We start from the raw sequence: 19,361 nt of genomic DNA on the forward strand, positions 1-19,361 counted from the left end.
ATTACAATTTCTCAGAGACGTTAAGTATGTCATGATTGTTGAACTTATTTTGCGGTTCAGATCACAGGTGACATCGGTATGTTCAGATAATTTTTTTAACATGTCCTTGAATGATGTAATATTGGCTAATATTTATTTTTTGCACAGTTCGCAATTTTTCACTACGTAAGTTCTAAATATAGTCCGTCCTACCAGGCCTGTTCGAAAATAAGCCCACCATAAAAAACCGTCTAAACAAAAATGTTGCCGAAATTGACATATGGACATCTCTGGAGTAGTTGCAGATTCATTTTATCTGGTTGAGAATTGTATTGGCCAAGTTTCAACTTGTAAATATAGAAACACTTGCATTAGCGTCTCAACCCATGCCGTAAATCATCAATACTCTTGACGCAATAACAGGGAAAATCCCCTCCATGTCCCTTCCTATACTTAGTACTAATTTTGACAGCTTCACTACAAAGCAACTCGACAAAGCACTGGACGTCGTCCGATGCACGTATGCAGAAGAGACCAAAAGAGACCAAAGGTACATCCTATGTTTCTATGTTTCCATGTTTCTGATTCCAGACAAAGACCAAAGGGTTGTTACTTCCTCGTATATAGAGAGTTTATCTCTTTCAGGTCCTTGGTTTGCTTATTTGGGGTTCGGAACGTGCCGAAGCATATTTGCAGCTGTCGCAGGAAAAATGTGATCGTGGATGCAAATTTGAAAAGGGAAAAACCCCTACTGGCTGTCAGAGATATGGTTACAGCATGAGACGATGATCGCCTCTTGGCTACAATCAGTGGGAGGAATTCTAAAGAAACTAAGCCCAGCAAAATAGCCTTCTAAACGAAAAATATTACCGAGGTTTAAGTATGGACATCCCTGTTTGCTGCAGATTCATTTTATTCAAGTTAACGAGTAAATATAAAAACATTTGCCTAAGCGTGACAACCCACGCAGTAATAATGTGACGTAATAAAAGGGAAAAACCCATTCGAGCTTATATTTTGACAGTTTCCGCACGGAGCCAGTCCACAACGCACTGGACGTCGTCGGATGCACTGCAAGCAAAAGAGACCAAAGGTACGCTGTAGTTTTCTATGCTTCTATGTTTCTGATTCCAGACGGAGAGCAAAGGGTTGTTATTTCCTCATATAGAGAGTCTATTTTTTTTTTCAGATCCCTGGTGTGCTTAATATTTTCTGATTGATCCTAGTTAGATCACATTAGGTCGAATTCTAACGTAATCTTCGCCTTTGACTCCATCGACCACTTTGAATGTTTTATTAACCCGTGTTACAGCCCGAAGGACAAAATCGGGGAGAACCGCTCTCTCCCACTTTTTTTGCTCTGGAAGAGCGGTTATTACACAGGCTACGTTTTATTAGCAAAGATACTCCGAATTATTGTGATGAGTATTTTATTTCCCAACAGACTTTCGCTTCGGTAAGGGTGTTTGTCGTAAAACGGATTCATGGAGCCTTCGCCTTTGTAGAACATTTCCTGTGCGGGTTTTGTGTCATTTTATAACGTCAAACATCGAGACTCCTTTAACCCTTACAGGAGAGTCTAATGACATTTCTGTGTCTATCTCATTTCAGAAGCCCGCCAAGAGTAGAAACTACATACTGGTGAATCAATCCTAAGATTGCCAAGGTAAGAATTTCGAACATGTACTACTTTCATTACAAATACGATTCTATTTACACTTCTAAGTCTTTGCTGATCACATGTTCTGAAAAGTACGTGGATCTGGTTTGAAGTGCTTCTCGTGAAAATTTCTCTTAAATTTTTATTTGGGGTTCGGGACGTGCAGAGGCATATTTGCAGCTGTCGCAGAAAAAATATGATTGTGGATGCAAATTTGAACAGGGAAAAACCCCGACTCGCAGTCAGAGATATGTTTACAGCTAAGACGATGATCGTCTCTTGGCTTCAGTCAGAGGGATGGAAACTGAATTTTTAATACAGAAGAGCTATATAAACCATTCGTAAGAGCTTACAGTCATTTTCAGTGAAAAAAGGATTGGAGTTATTTGACTCAGTTCGATATAAATTTTCGATGACATCTGAATTTGTTATTTTATTTATTTATTTATTTATTTTTGTTAAATTTGCTGAGTTATGTGTTTTCATCAATTAGCCGGGAAAGTCCCTCCGTCGAAGACGAGACGCCATTGGCTATTAATTAGAAAGAGAATCACGCGCCAGGCATGAGCTATATACAGCTGAATTTTTAAGAAAGCTATATAAACCATTCGTAAAAGCTTACAGTCATGTTCAGTGAAAAAAGGTTGGAGTTATTTGACTCAGTTTGGTATAAATTTTCGACGACATCTGAATGTTTTAAAATGTGTTGAACTGGCTGTTTTCAGTTTCGATATCGGTTGTTCAGTGTTTATTTTTTTGGTTTTGTTTTGTTTTGTTTTGTTTTTGTTTTTTGAAAAAAATTTGCTGAGTTATCTGTTTTCATCAATTAGGGAAAGTCCCTCCGTCGAAGACGAGACACGCCATTGGCTATTAATTAGAAACAGAATCACGCGCCAGGCATGAGCTATATACAATTGAATTTTTACGAAAGCTGTATAAACCATTCGTAGAAGCTTACAGTTATGTTCAGTGAAAAAAGAATTGGAGTAATTTGACTCAGTTCGATAAAAACTTTCGATGACATCTGAATTAATTTTGTTAAAATGTGTCGAGCTAGCTGTTTTCACTTTCGATAACCGCTGCTTTTTTTTTATTTTTTTATTTTTTTTAATTTTTTATTTATTTATTTATTTTTTAAATTTGCTGAGTTATGTGTTTTTATCAATTAGCCGGGAAAGTCCCTCCGTCGAAGACGAGACACTCCATTGGATATTGATTAGGAACAGAATCACGTGCCAGGCATGAGCTATATATAGCTGTTTTGTGAAAGGTTGTCCTACAATTAAGCGTAAAAACGTAAGCGACAATGTCAGAAGGTATTATGGGTGATGGTGGCTAAAGGGGTTTCAAGAAAACAGCTCAAACACGTGTATTCATGCTTCCCCTTATTGCTGAAACACCGTGAACCTCAACCGCTACCCATAATACCAATCGCTATTATCGTGTACACTTTTGCGCTTTTGAGAGACAACCTGTCAAAATAGCTGTCAGTATATATATCTGACTCAAACATAAGAAATGCACATCGATATACAATTATAAAGGGTTTAAAGGTTTCTCTCGAATTTAAAGCTAATCCTGGTCACACTATCCGCAATTGCGAGATAATTTTTTCAGACAGAATGACTCTTTCTCTTAAAATCGGTAGCCTTGATATTTTAGACCATTAGTTATTCCTACACATTCAAGATTTTTTAAAATTTCATCCAGAATTAAGCATTCACTGGCTTTGACATATGTCTCCTCATACTTTATTCTGTTCCATACTAAAGAGGACATTAATGGTCCTTGTCAATGACGTGGCATTTGACTAAACCACAGCCAAAACAGTGCTGTCTCCCTCATCAGGTGTAAACAATTTAATGCCTCCAACACCACCTGTTCAACCCTTCCGTTTAACTCACTCGCTCTGCCTCAGTCAAATGCTGCTTGGCCCAAACCAACGCTGGTTTGATACGACATTTCTAATGACCATCACTATCCCTATCTCTGTTATTTTTTAGGTCTGTGACTTTATTTTGGATTCAATACTACGGAACAAGGAAATACATAAGTATATGCGTTTCACTACATTGGCTTGCTTTTGAACTGATTTTTAGAGAGTTTCGAGTTGATTCTCTGAGTGTACCCTATAAAAGAACCTGCAGATCTAGCGCAGACTTTGTTCTGGTTGGAGATAAGAAATGCGAGTTTTCTTTGAATAAATTTACATTTTCAGTTTTTTCAGGTTAAGGCGGCAGGCAGTGCAAAGACGCACTTTAAACATAATTTGATTAAGGGCGGAGAAGAAATAGAGAAAATTGTATGACGCATAAACTGTGGGCGTAGGGAGTGGGTGGCACTGACGTAAAATGTATGTGACGTTAATCTTTTTAGAATTGGAGGTTTGCAGAGAACCACTGAAAACTTACAATTGGTTTTCACGGGTTTCATTTTAGGGTGTAAAGAATGTCCATAAGCGACCTATCTCAGAAAACACTCGAAGATTTGTACAGCACACTTGAAAAGGTACCAACCTTGGACTGGAAGGTGCTTAGGAGGTGGTTTGGCTCAGTTTGTTCCGAAGATAATGTAGCTGTGATCGAGAGCAGTATCCGTCCTGCGAAAACTTTGTTAGATCATCTGTGTTGCAGAGGAGTAACGCTGCAAGAGCTGGTGGAGGGATTAAAAGCCATTGGAAACAATAGCGCCGTTTCAATAGTCAAAGAAGGTAATAGCCATTTCTTTTTTAAATTCCTGTTCTTTTTTCATTATGTATACGTTTTTTATGTATAAATTATGAATTATGAAATGTCTGAGATTCAATCAAGCTAGCGTTTAGAAATAGGCGTTAAATTTTTCACGCGAATAAGAGAGATGTTGTCGTAGCCTCGTTCTTTTGCATACTTACCCGGGATTCATCCGATGTCCTCGGATGTTGTGGTTTGTACCTAAGCCATCTCGGGAGTGAAAGACCTGGATAATCGATATGATTTTAACTCATTTTGAGATATAGACAGGACGCTGCGCGCGCTCTGATTGGTCAAAAACCCACGCTTTATTTAAGAAATAGTAAACATGTACCGTGTTTTTATCGAGTTATAAAAACACGAGTGGAAGTTTAGGAGAACGAGAAATGCTGTTTGGAACACAAGCCGGAGGCGAGTGTTTCCACAGCTTTCTCGAGTTCTCCCAAACTTTCACGAGTATTTCTATAACTCGATAGAAACACGGAGAACATGTTTTCTATTTCTTTTACAAAACACCTCGACGAAAGAAAAGGAAAACAACTTGTTAACTGTGATTATCAAAATGTAAATTATCTTTGCTCGCTGCATCATTACGTCAACAGCTCGTACTAGTTCTGTGTTTCCATCGAGTTTTCGTTCAAATCTGCTAGCGTTCTTTCACGAATGCCGTTCTCCGATTGGTTAGGCTACTCATTTTATATACTGTGATAGATAGTGAGTAGCGTAGCAGAGTGCCCTTGTTAACAAAATGACGGCCGTTTCTTGGCGTTTTCGAAGTGTCTGTGAAGAGGATTAAGATTAAGTTTCGAACGACTGGTAGATTTATACTATAATTATATAGCAGTCAGTTAATCCAGTATTGTCAGCACAGCTATTATCCTTTAATTTCTGAAAACTGTCCAATTTGGGATTTAATTTGGACAGTTTTCAATAAAGACTGAGTAAAAACGCAGAAACTGTCCAATTTGGGAAAAATAGGACAGATGGTATCAGCTAAGGTCACACGAAACCTTCCGAAGATCCCCCGAACACTTCCGAAGATTCCCGAAGATAACCCGAACATTTCCAAAGGCTTCCGAAGATCACCCGAACACTTCCGAAGATTGCCGAATATCACCCGAACATCTCCGAAGATTTCCAAAGATCACTTGAGTACTTACGAAGATCGCCTGAACACTTCCCAGGATTTCCGAAGACTTGTGACAATCTCCGGCGATCTCCGAAGATCACCGGATATTTTCGGAGCTTTTTTCAAGCTTCGGAAGATCGAGGGCCCAGTCTGTTTTTCTTCAGAGACAGTTACTGTAGTTTTCCTTGCAAAGCTGTATTACCTCACGAGCTATATAATCAAAAAATTCCTCTGACAGCCAAATTGGACTTGGCCTGCGGCCTCGTCCAATTTTGGCTGTCCTCGGAATTTTTTTCATCCAATTATTTCCAAATTGGACAGCATGTAGTCCTATTACATATACAAACAATTAGATTATTCGCTCTCGATTTCTATCGCGCGATCGTTAACTCGGGCTGCGCCCTCGTCAACTATCACGCGATAGAAATCTCGAGCTCATAATCTAATTGTTTAATAGAAGCACGATTTTTAACCAATCAGCGCGCGTATTTTCTTAGGACTGTTTTCTACAGAGTATAAAAAAAAAAAAAAAGAAAAAGCGTGTTTTCCCTCGTGTTCTCAAATGCCCGTCGTGTTTTATCTCAGTGTAATACACGGCTTAGGCTTCCAGTTATTTGTTAAATACAGACATATAGAAACAGTTGGGTTTTTTGCAAGGTAAAATCCGAGTAGAAAGAAAGATATACCTTTCAAGATACTTTCCGAATATGTATATTAGTAATATCAACTTCTGGTATAATCCATTTCTCTTTTCCTTTCGCCTTTGATCCATCGTCTTACACTGATCTTACGTTTGCCTATTGTTCTTGCCAGGAGCTCAGAAGAATGGCCTTAACATACAGTATCCCGGTCGTCGCCCTCCTCCGCAATTTAGTACTGGGAATCCCCAAGAGGTACAACTTTTAATAACCTTGCGTTATAAATATTTCCACGGATTTCTAATTAAGTACTTTTCAGGAAAGCAATTACCTATCATGTATTGCTGTTTTGAGAGGAGTTCATAACTCGGTTATTGACAGTCAGGATATCCACTCCCACAGTTGTTTGTTTATTTGTTTGCCTGTCATTTAGATGTTTGTCTTAAGAGGTGTTGTGTGTGTAGCGGTAGTCAACAGCATTTTCAGCGAAAACCTGTGAATTAGACGTTTACGTATGCAGAAAGACTCGATTTGCCAGTTTATCATTCCTCGTATAAATGTTGTGATTATATTAAGTTATACTTTTAAAATCTCTCGGTACAAAATTTACTTGTTCTTTTGATAGTGTTTAGACACAAAACAATGCTCGATGAAGGGATTTTCGTTTGAACTTGAAAATGTGTTTCTGTTCAGTTGAGTTCATCTCCTGTTTAAGTGCTAAAAGTTGAACAAATATGAGGCCCTATGCGCCAACTTGGCGCCAGGAGACAGGTGAAGGTGAAGTTGAACAAATAAGGTTGTTTTTCTGTGCGATGTTTTCATCCTCCTCCCATATGATGGATAATGTGTCGTTCGCTGGACCAATCAAAAAATGTAGCTTGTATTGCATTATTTCCCATTGTGATAACCTGACCTGTAAATCACTCCTTGTGAATATCACACCAGCTGACGCTGACAAGTTTAGTTCAAGCGTCTAACAATTTTTCGTTTATCTGGCTTTTTATTTCTTAGTTTTTTTTACTGCTCTCCCTGTCTTGTAACCGGTGTTCAGCGTCTCAGTTTCCTGTGAACAAACTCGATCAGTTGGTAACGCTCCCTCCACTATCCATTTGTTTGTGGTTTGCGTTCTATTTGGAGGTGATCATTTCAAGTTCAAATGAAATATCCTCTTACCAACCACACGCACAGACACACCCGCACAGGAAATGAACCTTTCCAATCAATGTCGACTAAACTAAATCCAGTACACGTTACATACCGTCTTGCCACACAATAATAAGACTTCCGAGAGCATGTTTATAAAGTTTAAACTTTAAAAGAAGTTGCTGTTACAGTCTCCAAAGGATGTCGATGCGGGTTAAATGTTTCGGCTTGTTCCCTTCATGGGAGCAAGCCGAAACATTTGGTCTTCAGCGATCAATATACTTATGGATCAAGTTGGAGAAGATATGTAGTCACTCTGATGATTAACTGGTTAACCGTAGCTGCTGATTCAGTTATCGATATCATCTAATGAGTACCTTTAACATCTTTTTAGAGAGACCAAGTATAATATTATTTTAGTTGTAATAGGATAGGTGTAACAGTCACTTAAGTTGTAAATAATTAATTATGGTTATTTAACTTAGGCAAGTGTGAGATATGATTTTGATAGCTTATTCCCACAGCTGACAGTAAAAAAAAGACAACTAGAGATTGAGATTTAGTTACCATTTACTGTTTAAAATCTGTCTTTCATTGCATGCATGCATTCATTCATTCATTTCTGCCACCCCTCTTTCCTTCCGGCCATCCATGTATCCATCCATCCATGTCCATTTATCCATCCATATTATCCCTTACTTTCTTCCCTCCCTCCATCCCACTCCCGCCCTAACATCCTTTGTTCCTTCTTCCCTTCTTTCCGACCTACTTAGCTACCTACCTACCTACCTACTTATCTACATGCCTGCCTGCTACTTACACTCCTCCATCAGACTAGCTCATTAGCATTTTCAGACGTGTTATACCTGCCAAGCAGTTAATTTCTTAGATACGTTTTTCACAATTGACCTCGCAGCCTTGTATTCACCTCGGCCAGCCAGGACTCGGTCCTGCTAAAGTCGAGCCTCTCCTTTTGGACACCTTCCTATTACTGAAAGCTCCCTTCTCCCGGCAAAACGTCCATATACATTCTCCAGGGAAAAAACCTCTGCTAGTCGGAACCTATATAATACATACAACGGACATTAAAATGATCCCGGCTCCCTATATTTATCAAACCTCTTCGTTACGGGAAAACCAGCGATAATTTGGTATTAAATGGCGCTACTGTTTGTGATTTCAGATCAAACTTATGCTTTATTCAATCATGCATACATGAGCAGTAAAAGTACCATTTGTTATCTCATCAAGAATTCTAGTTCTTTGAACTACCTTTTCAGGTCATTCCCCAGTATTGCATTGTGCATCCCTACTGCGCATAATTTCACGCGTGATTTGCGCGCGCGCATTAAAAAAATGGCGGCTTTTTCTTTACGGCTGGACCTCACCATGGAGGTAAATCGTCATTTTCTCGCAAACGAGTATGGTGACCTACCATTTTTTTTTCTGTTGTTTTGAATTGAGTAATAAATTTCTTTGTGTAAAATAAATATGGACCAATTCTCAGTGTCGCACAAAAAGCAATCGTAGGAAACGGACCCCTCATTTTTATTTCAAAATTTAAGTTCCTACAATATAAACAATCAATAGGCAAAGTTTCACAAAAATCTCAGTGCAGGTCCTATTTCAGTGGGATGACCTTAAATGATTTCTTTGCCCAAACAAGATTACACGATGAATCAATTCGTCACTTCGTCATGCACAACATGCAATGCCGCCCGTTAAATATCTATTAAACAATTAAGATGTACCAAGAGACTTGTGAGAGTCCGTTTGACGAGGGAAAATCATGCTATTTACCTCCTCAATACGGAGCCCTTGTTCTGTCCCTTAAATGTCCGAAAGGCGAGGGTCGACTGTATCAGTAAAACACTTGTTTTCTATAGTTCCTACAAAGTCTCTCCTCTTCTAATCATCTTTTTTTTTCTGTTCCCTCTGACACAGCATACAGAAGATTCAGGTGATTTTTACCGCATAAAGGGCGGGGAACAAGTCGAAACATTACGTAACCCTGTTCAGGAATCAGAAACTACAGGGAGCGCCGGCCATTCTTCTGACCCTGGATTGGCTACTTCATGGTTGGGAATCATGGTTTCCTCATTTTCCTCTTGCTTGTCACTTTATTATAGAAAAGCTTGAGTGGACAATGTTACTTGAAAATCGTGAGACATTTTTCGAGCACGTAGGATGCTTGACAAGCTTGATTAATATTAAGGTTTTAATTAAGTTGACATTACTTTTTTTATCTTATATTCAGTGTACCATTTAGTGGTTCTTGTACTTATATTTCAGCTTAACGCTTAAATAAGGGCTTTGTTACTATTATTAAAATTGTTAGCAAGTTGCAGTTTAAATTTACACAAAACAATAAACTTGCAGTAAGCTTATGCGTGCCGCGAAAAAAACTGTTTTGCTTTAATTGGCCTCAAGTTGATCAGAAGGAAGGTTTTTCCAGTTTCCCTTGCCTCAGTAGAAAATTAATTTCAACAGGACAATTTGGTAGTTAGCTGGTGGTATGATGTTAGTTTTAGGCAAGTGCAAACTCAATATTTACATAATAACAGCTCACGGCAAAATCCACCATATCTAAAATTGCTTGGACAAATACTAGAACAATTTACAGTACTGAAAGCTACTGAAATTATTACAACAATAGTGTTAGTTAGTGGCTAGAATATTATTACTGATCATAAGTTTTAAACTGATAGTTAAATAGGATTATTAAATAAATAGATAAATAACTTATAAAACGCTTTTTGAGGAGAGAATTTGCCACATATGATTCGTAAACATATAGAAAACTAGAAAAGCCATTAACCATGTTAATCACGTGTCTATCTGTATCATCGTGTAACACTTGTAGTGAGAACTACATAAGGTTGTAAGTAGTTAATATTATGAAAGGGACTGACTTGCCTATTGATGATGAAAAAGCCTAGAACAGCAATGGGGTCATAAGCAGCCAATGCAACAGTGGTTTAGGATTTGTAGAAGAAAGATTTGCCTCATTTCGAAAGTTCTGGAATTTTTGGTTGAATGGAAGGCGCCCATAATCAACTGAATTGTAAAGTTAGCGTATATATCTAGAGTAGATAAAATTAAAAGAATCATGGAAACAGAATCGGACTGAGTTCCTGTTAATTGCGCACTAGGAAGCGAAGGGACTGGGTAAGGTGTTCGAGGGAGAAGGGACTTCATAGTTCACTTCGAAAGCGTGAGTTGGAGGCTGAGCTAAGATTGCCGGCAGAGCGATTCTGGGATTATTTCGGAGGAAAAAACAAACCAGACGCAGTGCATGCGAAGAGCCATGTGAAAATTAAATTTTAAGTGAAAAACACGTCCCTGGTACAATCCTTCCCCGGGAAAAGCCAGAATACTGCATTGTGAGAGAGTTGAAGAGGTGGCTTGTGTGTCATCGAATGTATACATTGCTTTAGGCCTACAATTTCTCCGATACGCCCACTACCTCTTCTCATAAGAACCATAATTAAGATTTTGTGCCTTCAGAGTTCTTGTAGCCTAGTCTCTCAGTGCAGGAAGAATAAATGAACCCCTCTTCAGACATCTTCACTTCATCATATTGAGTTTTAGCAATCTTCTGTAGTTTTCTCCGCTTCTTCGTGATCTTATTCCACTGAAAAATGCTTGGCAAGTGCGATCTGCTCAGCTTCCTCTCAAAGCTCCAATCGGCTGAGCAAATGCGAGCGTTTTCCCATTAAAACTTTAAATTATCGTGACGTATCAAACGTATATACTTCCTGCAAAGGCTTTTCTTTCGCGGTTTCTTGTGAAAGTTCTTGCAGTAATTTGGACACAAAGGCACACGAAAGCTCTTGTTCTCTGGCGCAATTCAGTTTTTTGGTCGCTTTCGTGAACGTTAAACAACAAACCATTTAAGCTAGCAATATCTAAAATATTCCTGAATTATTATCCAGCTTCAGCGAATACCGTCCAAATAACAGTACAAATATACAGCGATATTGTACAGTTATTTGTACAGTAGAAAACATGTTTGCCATACAGGTCGGCGCGCACGCAAAACTGTCACACTCTCCCTCTTTCATTGCCCCGGCAGAGTTTTGGCCCAGAGGCCAAAACCCGAGGAGGTACCCTAGGATTCCCCGCATGTATACATACAAGGAATTTCAAAAAAGTAAGAAATGTGTTGGTAGTATATATATGCGAAGCGTTCTCGATTTGATGAAACTAGGCGCGCACGGTGGTCTCGGGTAATGTGTGGCAACGAATGCGGGCTCACAAAACGGCTGGAGTGGTGTCGGGTACTTGATTTCAAGGTCCTTGCAGCAACAAGTTCGCGTTTCGCCATTCCAAGGTTCTTGTAACCAAGAGTTCACGTTTCGCCATCTTCGAGCAGCATTTCAAGGTCTCCCAACCACGAGTTCGCATCTCGCCATCTTCGAGCAGCATTTCAAGGTCAAAAAATACTCTCCAATTATGTAGTATCATGACAAACGTGCATCGTCGCGTTTCCAGCACTGCTAAGTTGAAATTGTACAGCCTTCGTCACGTTAAGTTTCCAAGAAGATAAAACTGTAGTATACAATCACGAGCGATTATTTCCTTGCCGTATATGAAGAAAAAAGCAATGAAAGACAAACCTTAGTCACAGTTTAAATGAAACTCGAACAATGTTATATCCGTATTCAGTAACTTTTTTTGATCGAACCTCGATCTTTGTTCATCATTAATTGTGTCACTTCAACTACATAAGTAGAAAACAAGCCTTACCACTAATATACAGAACACGCAGTTTTGCTTCTTTACTGATCTAAATCAGTCAAAGCAAGGTGTTTTCGACCGTTCGTGTAAAATGGAGTAAAAGTCAAGAGGCTTGAAAATGTCTTCGTACAGCAATCTCCACTTTTCGTCGCTTACTTTTTAGATACCTCTGTTAATTTTTTCCCTTGGCTCGAAACAAAAGATTCTCCGAGTTCTCTCTCCGTTCGGTGTGACACTGAAGGCTTTTCTTTGCACGGGTGTTCTTGAAGATCTGGAGCCTGGTTCAGCCGATACGAATGTCTTCTGAGGTTGTTCTTCAGTCTTTGGAGACAATTCTGGAACTTTACATGATAGATTGTTCATTTTCCTGCATAAACAGCGAATCTTTAATACTTTTCCAATCCTTGACGTCTTACCTCGTCCTTGATGAGTGGTCGTGTTAACTTCCATTTTGCGAGTTCTGCAAGCCGACAAGTATTAGTATCACGGGCTAACCGACGCTTTCACGGTCTGTACTTCAACTGCGATAAGAGTTGCTTTGTAATGGCTTTAAATATGGCACTATGATGGCACTAAGCTAGTTGTTATTGCTCAACAGCAATTAATGAATTATTGTACAAAACAGAACGTAAAAACAAAACAAACTGAACACAGCGCTACTATTGGCTTTGTCGGCGCATTCGACGTTGTTTTTAATATTCAATTTCTCTCTACATGACCGACATTCTCACCTTTAATAATCTCTAGTTACCGACCATTAACGGTATAGATTCCAACAACCAAATTAAACTCACAGGTTGTTATTGTTGAATATATAGACATATTCAACCGTGCCAAAACCATTTCTAACCCCCAATTAGACAAAGCTAAATTTTCTGGGCTATTTAACCTTGTGTATTCCTTCGGATATCCCGTGGTAGTATATCGCTCAGCTTTATGAGTAATCATAATCAGTTCGTTTTTTTTTTCAGTGATTGGTTGTTTTTGTTATTTTCCGTCTTTAATAGTAATTACGCAGTTGTTTGTTCGAACGTTATTAGAGAACTTAATTAAGCAAACGTTGACGGCAACGGCAACGAGAACGCCACCAAACAAATGGTTTAATGAATAGCACAATAGCCATGCAAGCGCGTCATAAATCTTTCGGTACATTTCTTTACTGTTCCCCACGCAACAACAGTAAGCACTTAATGACTGGTCCCAAGGGCAACAGTGAGTTTTGTTATCCCTGAGAAACTCAGTCGAAAACAGCACTCTGTCATTCTCAAATTCATATTTCTTATTTCTTATTCCTGAGTCCCTCGTATTTTTAATCGATCATTTGTCCAACATATATATTTTTGCTTAATTTGTGCGCCGTTGTTGTTATCTTCCGCTACATATAATTTGTCCCATAAATAATGGTAATAGGACGGAGTGGAGTCCAATTCAAGTTGGTCTGTAATCATACGAGTGATAAACAAAAGCAGACGACCGCCAATCGAAAGTCCGATTTGTTAATCACAAGTATGATCACAAACAGAATTGAACGACACGATGAATTTGTTAGCAATTAATCATAACCATTACAATTTTCCAGAAAACTAAAAGTCTTTTAATAGTCATTTTTAAATGCCATATTTAAAATTATGGAGAATAGCTTTCAAAATGGCCGTTAAGTTTGTTTGAAAACAGTCAACGGAGACTAAACCTCCACAATTTTACAAAGTCAGTCTCTTGAATTGGTTACTATAGTAACTGTAATCAATGTTGTAATTGGCGGATTTAGTTGAGAGGACTTAAAATGATTGGCTCATGTCACTGTCTGATTACAGGTGTCCGATTACAGCCAACTGTCCGATTACACTGTCCGATTACAACCTTGCAGATTAATGAGAGCAAAATACACCAGTACGTTTATGGACCAATCACATTTGAGAAAATTGTAATCGTAATTAATTTTAGCGTTAAGTAAGTTAACAGTACTTTTTCCCTTAATTTTAGTGTCCCCATGTAGTAGTTCTTGTACTTTTATTTAAGCTTAACACTTGAATAAGGGCTTGATTAGTATTATTAGAATCCTAAGCAAGTAAAGGAAGCAATTAATTTGTAGTAAGCTAATGGGTCATATTGCAGCTCTCGTAAGATTTCACACGAATGACTCGATACTCTTTAAGGGAACAATATTACAAACAACAGAAACAATGTCCCTAGCCCTAAATCAATTACAGCTGCTACAATAATAAAGCAATAGCAGCTTACGAGAGCTGCTACAGTTCTGAAGCTTATGCATGCCGCGAAAAAAATAAAATTGCCTTAGTTGGCTCCAAGGTTTTTTTTTTTCGGTTTTCCTTGCCTCAGTAGAAAAGTTACTTTCAACCTGACGGCTAGGACAATTTGGTAGTTAGTTTGACGCAAATGCAAACTCAATATTTTAGTCGATAGATTTTTAAAAATCTTTACTGCAGTAAGATAATGAGTTACTTATGTCAGAAATGCAAAAAAAATTGGGGTCACCGACTTCGTTTCAGAGATAAAGCGTGTGGTAAACTACCCTGTTTCTGAAAAATTGGCGCATGTAATTCAGTATGGTCCAAAGCGGTTTATAGTTAAAAATATTGAAGGTGAGTCAACAGAGGCAAACGATCTTAGTCATACTTTGTAGAAGTGGCTCTGTTGCGTAAATAATTCCAAATGTTACCAACGTTTCCACAAAACTTAACCCTTCAAGAGGCATTTGAAATCGTCGTAGAGATAAAAGAAGAGCTAAAAAGAACGGAATTCGATGGCGCATTTTGCAAAAAAATTCAAACTTCTAGTCAACAGATTTCAGCTTCATTTTTTCGCTAAACGTAGAAAATCGGTAGAGAAAATGATCCATCAAAAGAAAAATAGGGGTCACCAAACGTCCAAGATCGTTAAATCCAGAAAAAGCTCTAGCAATGGCCATCTGCCCTATCATTTTTCATTTTATTACTTAGCGCGCGCTCTCATGCATGACGTGGCGTGTGAATTTGCGTCCGCAGTATAGTAAGGATGCGCAAAAACAATAAGAGCGAACGTCCTTATTAGGCCACGTTCGAAATATCAATATTCTAACATGGCTTCGAGGCTTTCAGGACAAATTTCTATATTTGGTGTTGTTTCCTTTGTATCCAAGTCTCTTTTGGGAATTGAGAGAGAAAAAGAACTTAAAAAATGTACAATTTTGACCCGAAAGCTTCGGAGCCATGTTAGAATATTGATATAACGAACGTGGCCTATTCACATCACAGTAAAAAAAAACCTGCTAATTTTCTCATATCAAATTTTCTTCATATTGGTAATTCTTACTTTGCATAGTTCAGGTAGATTCATGTAGAATTGTTTCTATGTCGAAAATTACATTAAAAATTACATTAATATTAATTAAATATTAACGGTCTCGTTGGGAAACGTTTGAGGTTGTCCTTCAGTGGCATGTTGACTAGATAAACGATTCGATTGAGGGCTTGAGCTACTGTATTTTGTTTTTATTCCAAGCTTTCGCCGATCTACAGCATCTCAGGGAAAAATGTATTTCTGTAGAAACTGACCAATCACGTTCAACGGACCAGACTTATAACATCGTCGACTGACAAACACTTTTCACTTGACTCTGAAGATCACTTCCGCTCAGGTTGTCGAAACGTCAGTCGCCAAAAACAGTTCTTTCCAGAACTACCCTCATCCGGTCTATCACACTATACGAACTACACTGAAAACAAATATATTCGACCAAGAGTTCAACACTGTTACTACTTTGTTCATTGATCAACATGTGTTTCCTGCTTTACCTTATCCCACCTTAACTTGAAATTTAATATCAGATTTTCAATGCTGTTTTACTTGCAATTCGTCTTTTCTAGTAGTAACAGCAATTCTGTTACCGTAAAATACACTGAATTATTCACAGGGCTGATGTGTAATTTCTATTTATCATCTGGCTAAATTGGTCCGCGATGAAAACGAGAATTCTGATTGGTTCCCGTACCGCTCACAAATTAATTTCGGCGAATTGTTTTTTCAATTCATTGCACAAAATAAACAGTTTTTTGGTAAGTAGAAATCTTTTTACGTTCATCAATGTTTGGAGGGCAATTCAGTTAAATGTTCACAAAAGCGACGCGATAAACGTAAATAAATACCGGGATAAATGCAAACCTTTCGCGCGCGTGTTTACCGAGAATGGATCGTGGAGATGCATCAATTTAGCAGCAGATTAAAAACAGCCATTTAAATAAGTACTGAAATAGCTGTTTCCGTTCATATTGGAAAATATTGGTCTCGCTCTTTTCTTCGAATTTTTTTGTACCTCGCCTACGGCTCGGTCCATAAACTTACAGAAAAAAAGAACTTGACCAACGTTTCTCCAATACGAACCTCACAGTAGCTCAATGGTATATATATGTCAATTAGAGTTGCACCTCGAAAGTCGCCTTTTCGCTCACTAATTCATATACAGTAGTCAGAGACACGAGGAAATTTATCGATGCTGTTCTCGCTTCGAGCTCCTAACGACTGTGCGTCACGTGTTAACGATGTAGACTGACTGCAGCCATTGAAATTCCAGTTGTTCGCAGTAAAAGCATATTTATTGAGTACTTGTAAGCTCCTACCATTTGGGGCCATTGAAAATACAGTTTTAAAGATCTGCTCGATTTAAACGTTTACTCACGACGGGAAACTAATTAAAACCTTTCTCGGCTGACTTCGATTCTCGCCTGCTGATGGGTAGATTTGACAATCGAGGCATTTATATTGCAAGTTCAAGAATCAAGAATCAAGAAATAAATGAGACAATATTTCAGTAGCTATGAAATCATTTATTGAAGAAATATGCGGCTTAATGGTATTTCCGAAACATTGTCACTAAAGCTATCATTCATTATTGATACTTGTTTAAATGTTAAAGATAGAGCTTTAGACTGTCCCACGTTAAATAGCATCCTATTCACACCATCTATTCTGTAAAAATAATTATACCCCCAGGGTTTTTTTTTAATCGCTATTGTTAAATAATGCTAAAATGCACCTGCCAGTTTTGCAAGGCAGATTGTAGGGTGTAGGCAATCGCTTCTTCAATTTTCCTACATAACACAAACCACAGTTTAAGAAAAACATAACAAATCAAAATTCTCGAAGTTGTGGTATTATTTGTCACTCAAGGGCAGATGCACAATTCGCGCGCCTCTTTAAATATTGGTATTTTAACAACTCTACGTGTCACTATTCTTTAACTTTCTGCTTGCTTTTTGTGAGTATAATTCGCTACAGGAGTATTCTGCTCAATTAAACTCGGAGTGGCAAGTGCTGAAGGGAGGCCGTTTGATATCGTGCTAACTGCTCGGGTGCGTCGCCTAAAGTTAGCGCAAGCTGAGCGACTAACCGATCGTAAAGCTTGCCTATACAGCGGAATTCTCCAGGCGTAGAGAAACGGATTCACCGCGCAGCTAATACAAAGCAACGGCACGGACAACGCTTTTGCGATTGGAAACCCTATCTTGCCACGTACACCATTGCTTTCTTCCTCATGGCATTGCTCTTCCAAATTGTTAACGATTAAATAAGGCACGATCGATATAAAGAGCGCAACCATAATTAACACAACCGTCAAAACGATCTTCTTTTCTAGGCTTATATTCCGGACGAAAACGCGCGATCTCCCGCCTACCGTGTTCTCCGTTCGTCCAAAGACGAAGTTTCTTGAATAACGACGGAATTCGATGTAAGTGGCCGCGTAGACAGCGCAAAGAGATACCAAGGGAACTGTAGTCTGCAGGTGAAGATCAACTGAATGGAACAGTTCTTCGGAGCCACCGGTCGAATGAGAGGCTTCGAACACGCCACAAAAGAGCCAGATTATAGCACAGCAAACGACGACTCTCCTCGTTGTTACGAGCGCTTTATATTTCCAGGAAAGCTTGACAGCTAAGTACCTACCAACTGATAATGCAACAACCGTCAGAATCCAGATCTTTGTGCTGACATGAGAAGAGATCAACGAAATCTTGTAAAGCTTCTCTCCCTCGACTCCAGTTGCGACGCAAAACATGTACGCTGCATACAAGGGCTGTACGAAAGATCCCCCAATAAAATCACTTAGCGCGAGACTAACCACAAAAGATGTAGTAGCGCGCGTTCGGAAACACTTGTGTGGGTCTTTGTAGACAGTAAACAGGAGAAGACTGTTTGGTGAAAACGCAAGTAAGCCAAACAACAAACTAAAAATTCCTGCCAAAAGCGCCACCGTTGGAATCTCTTCAATATGTTTATGATCATGATCGTGTGATTCGAGACTCTCGTTCATAATTGCGATTTCTGGAAACTGTTAACAAGTAAAAGCTTTATCGTCGAAACTCGTCATTTGCCCGACAATATGGAAAAATGTTATTCATAACGTTGACTAATGAATCAGCTTGGTCACATGAGCCCGCGAATGACTCAGTTTCGCGCTTTTTTCTGTCACAATGTTCCTTTCTCCAAATTGATCCCCGAAACTCGTTGGACTGAGAACAAGCGCCGGTTTCACAAGTCCTTTGTGTGAGCGAAACAACATCTAGCCACTGCTAGTTATAACCTGTGTCAGTGAGTTTTCTCATTTGTTTGCTGTATAAATTGACAAGTTCTCAGTTGAAACAATAGCAGATGACGTCCAACAGATGATTGTGATATTACATCTATCCATTATACCTCCAAATTAACAATCTCTACCGCCAGGAAGCAGCTATTGTAAAATTGTGTCAGCCAACCAGACAGTCGCATCATTTAATGGCAAACTCGTCTACTACAAGAAATTAAAATTACCGTAATCATCTGTCGCTAACGAAAGAGTATACAATTGCTTCGTTCTAGAACAACTGGTTTCTGGCTTACCTGATGCAATTTCGTTTTATTGAGAAAGAGTATGATCGACCACGATAATACGTTCTCTTAAAGAGGTATAAAATTTCCACGGAAAGAGAAAAGAAAAAATAGCTTCCAGTATTTACTTTAAGGCAGAACTTAAAACAACAATGTTAAGATGGGAAAGTAAATTTTATTGTAAATTTTTTTTACTTCCGTGGATGTTACTTTTTTATCAATAATCTTTCTGAAATTCAGTTGAAACAGCTTCCGTGTGTGCAAACATCAACGTAATGAAACCTTTCAATAAATGAATACATGTAAGATGTCTTTGAAGCTCAAAAGATATTTAACTAACGACAAATAGCAAATTTATTCGCCGTAGAGTTTTTAATTTTTCAAAAAAAAAACTCCTTCTGGTAGTTTTGTCACTTAATTGAGGAGAAATAACATGGGTCTGATATCTGAAAACACAACTAACTGTTATAGAGAAGCCGCGC

At 38.5% G+C, this 19,361-nt stretch overlaps 2 protein-coding genes across 14 annotated transcripts; one reads left to right on the top strand and one right to left on the bottom strand.

Moving 5' to 3' along the window:
• The first annotated feature begins 466 nt into the window (after positions 1 to 466).
• Positions 467 to 10,399, top strand: LOC149118305 (uncharacterized). Of its 13 annotated transcripts, XM_089293610.1 has the most exons (7): positions 663 to 1,072; positions 1,591 to 1,645; positions 2,809 to 2,878; positions 3,643 to 3,692; positions 4,078 to 4,349; positions 6,311 to 6,390; positions 9,223 to 10,399. In XM_089293610.1, exons 5-7 carry the CDS (start codon positions 4,088 to 4,090, stop codon positions 9,415 to 9,417), a joined length of 537 nt encoding a protein of 178 aa, XP_089149736.1. In that variant the 5' UTR covers positions 663 to 1,072; positions 1,591 to 1,645; positions 2,809 to 2,878; positions 3,643 to 3,692; positions 4,078 to 4,087; the 3' UTR covers positions 9,418 to 10,399. The 13 variants fall into 13 exon arrangements, with proteins under 13 accessions (XP_089149718.1, XP_089149691.1, XP_089149736.1 ...); XM_089293592.1 differs by lacking the exon at positions 2,809 to 2,878 and adding an exon at positions 467 to 529 and having other exon boundaries at positions 1,004 to 1,072; positions 3,643 to 4,349; XM_089293616.1 differs by lacking the exon at positions 3,643 to 3,692.
• Positions 10,400 to 16,820: 6,421 nt separating this feature from the next.
• LOC149118306 (adenosine receptor A3-like) lies at positions 16,821 to 18,620 on the bottom strand. Its single transcript, XM_089293623.1, has one exon. The coding sequence runs from the start codon at positions 18,323 to 18,325 to the stop codon at positions 17,252 to 17,254; it is 1,074 nt and encodes a 357-aa protein (XP_089149749.1). The 5' UTR covers positions 18,326 to 18,620; the 3' UTR covers positions 16,821 to 17,251.
• Between the last annotated feature and the right edge of the window lie 741 nt (positions 18,621 to 19,361).

This window comes from Orbicella faveolata, unplaced genomic scaffold, assembly GCF_042242905.1.
Source record: "Orbicella faveolata isolate gen_17 unplaced genomic scaffold, um_ofav_v1 contig_1, whole genome shotgun sequence".
Classification (NCBI taxonomy): Eukaryota; Metazoa; Cnidaria; class Anthozoa; order Scleractinia; family Merulinidae; genus Orbicella; species Orbicella faveolata.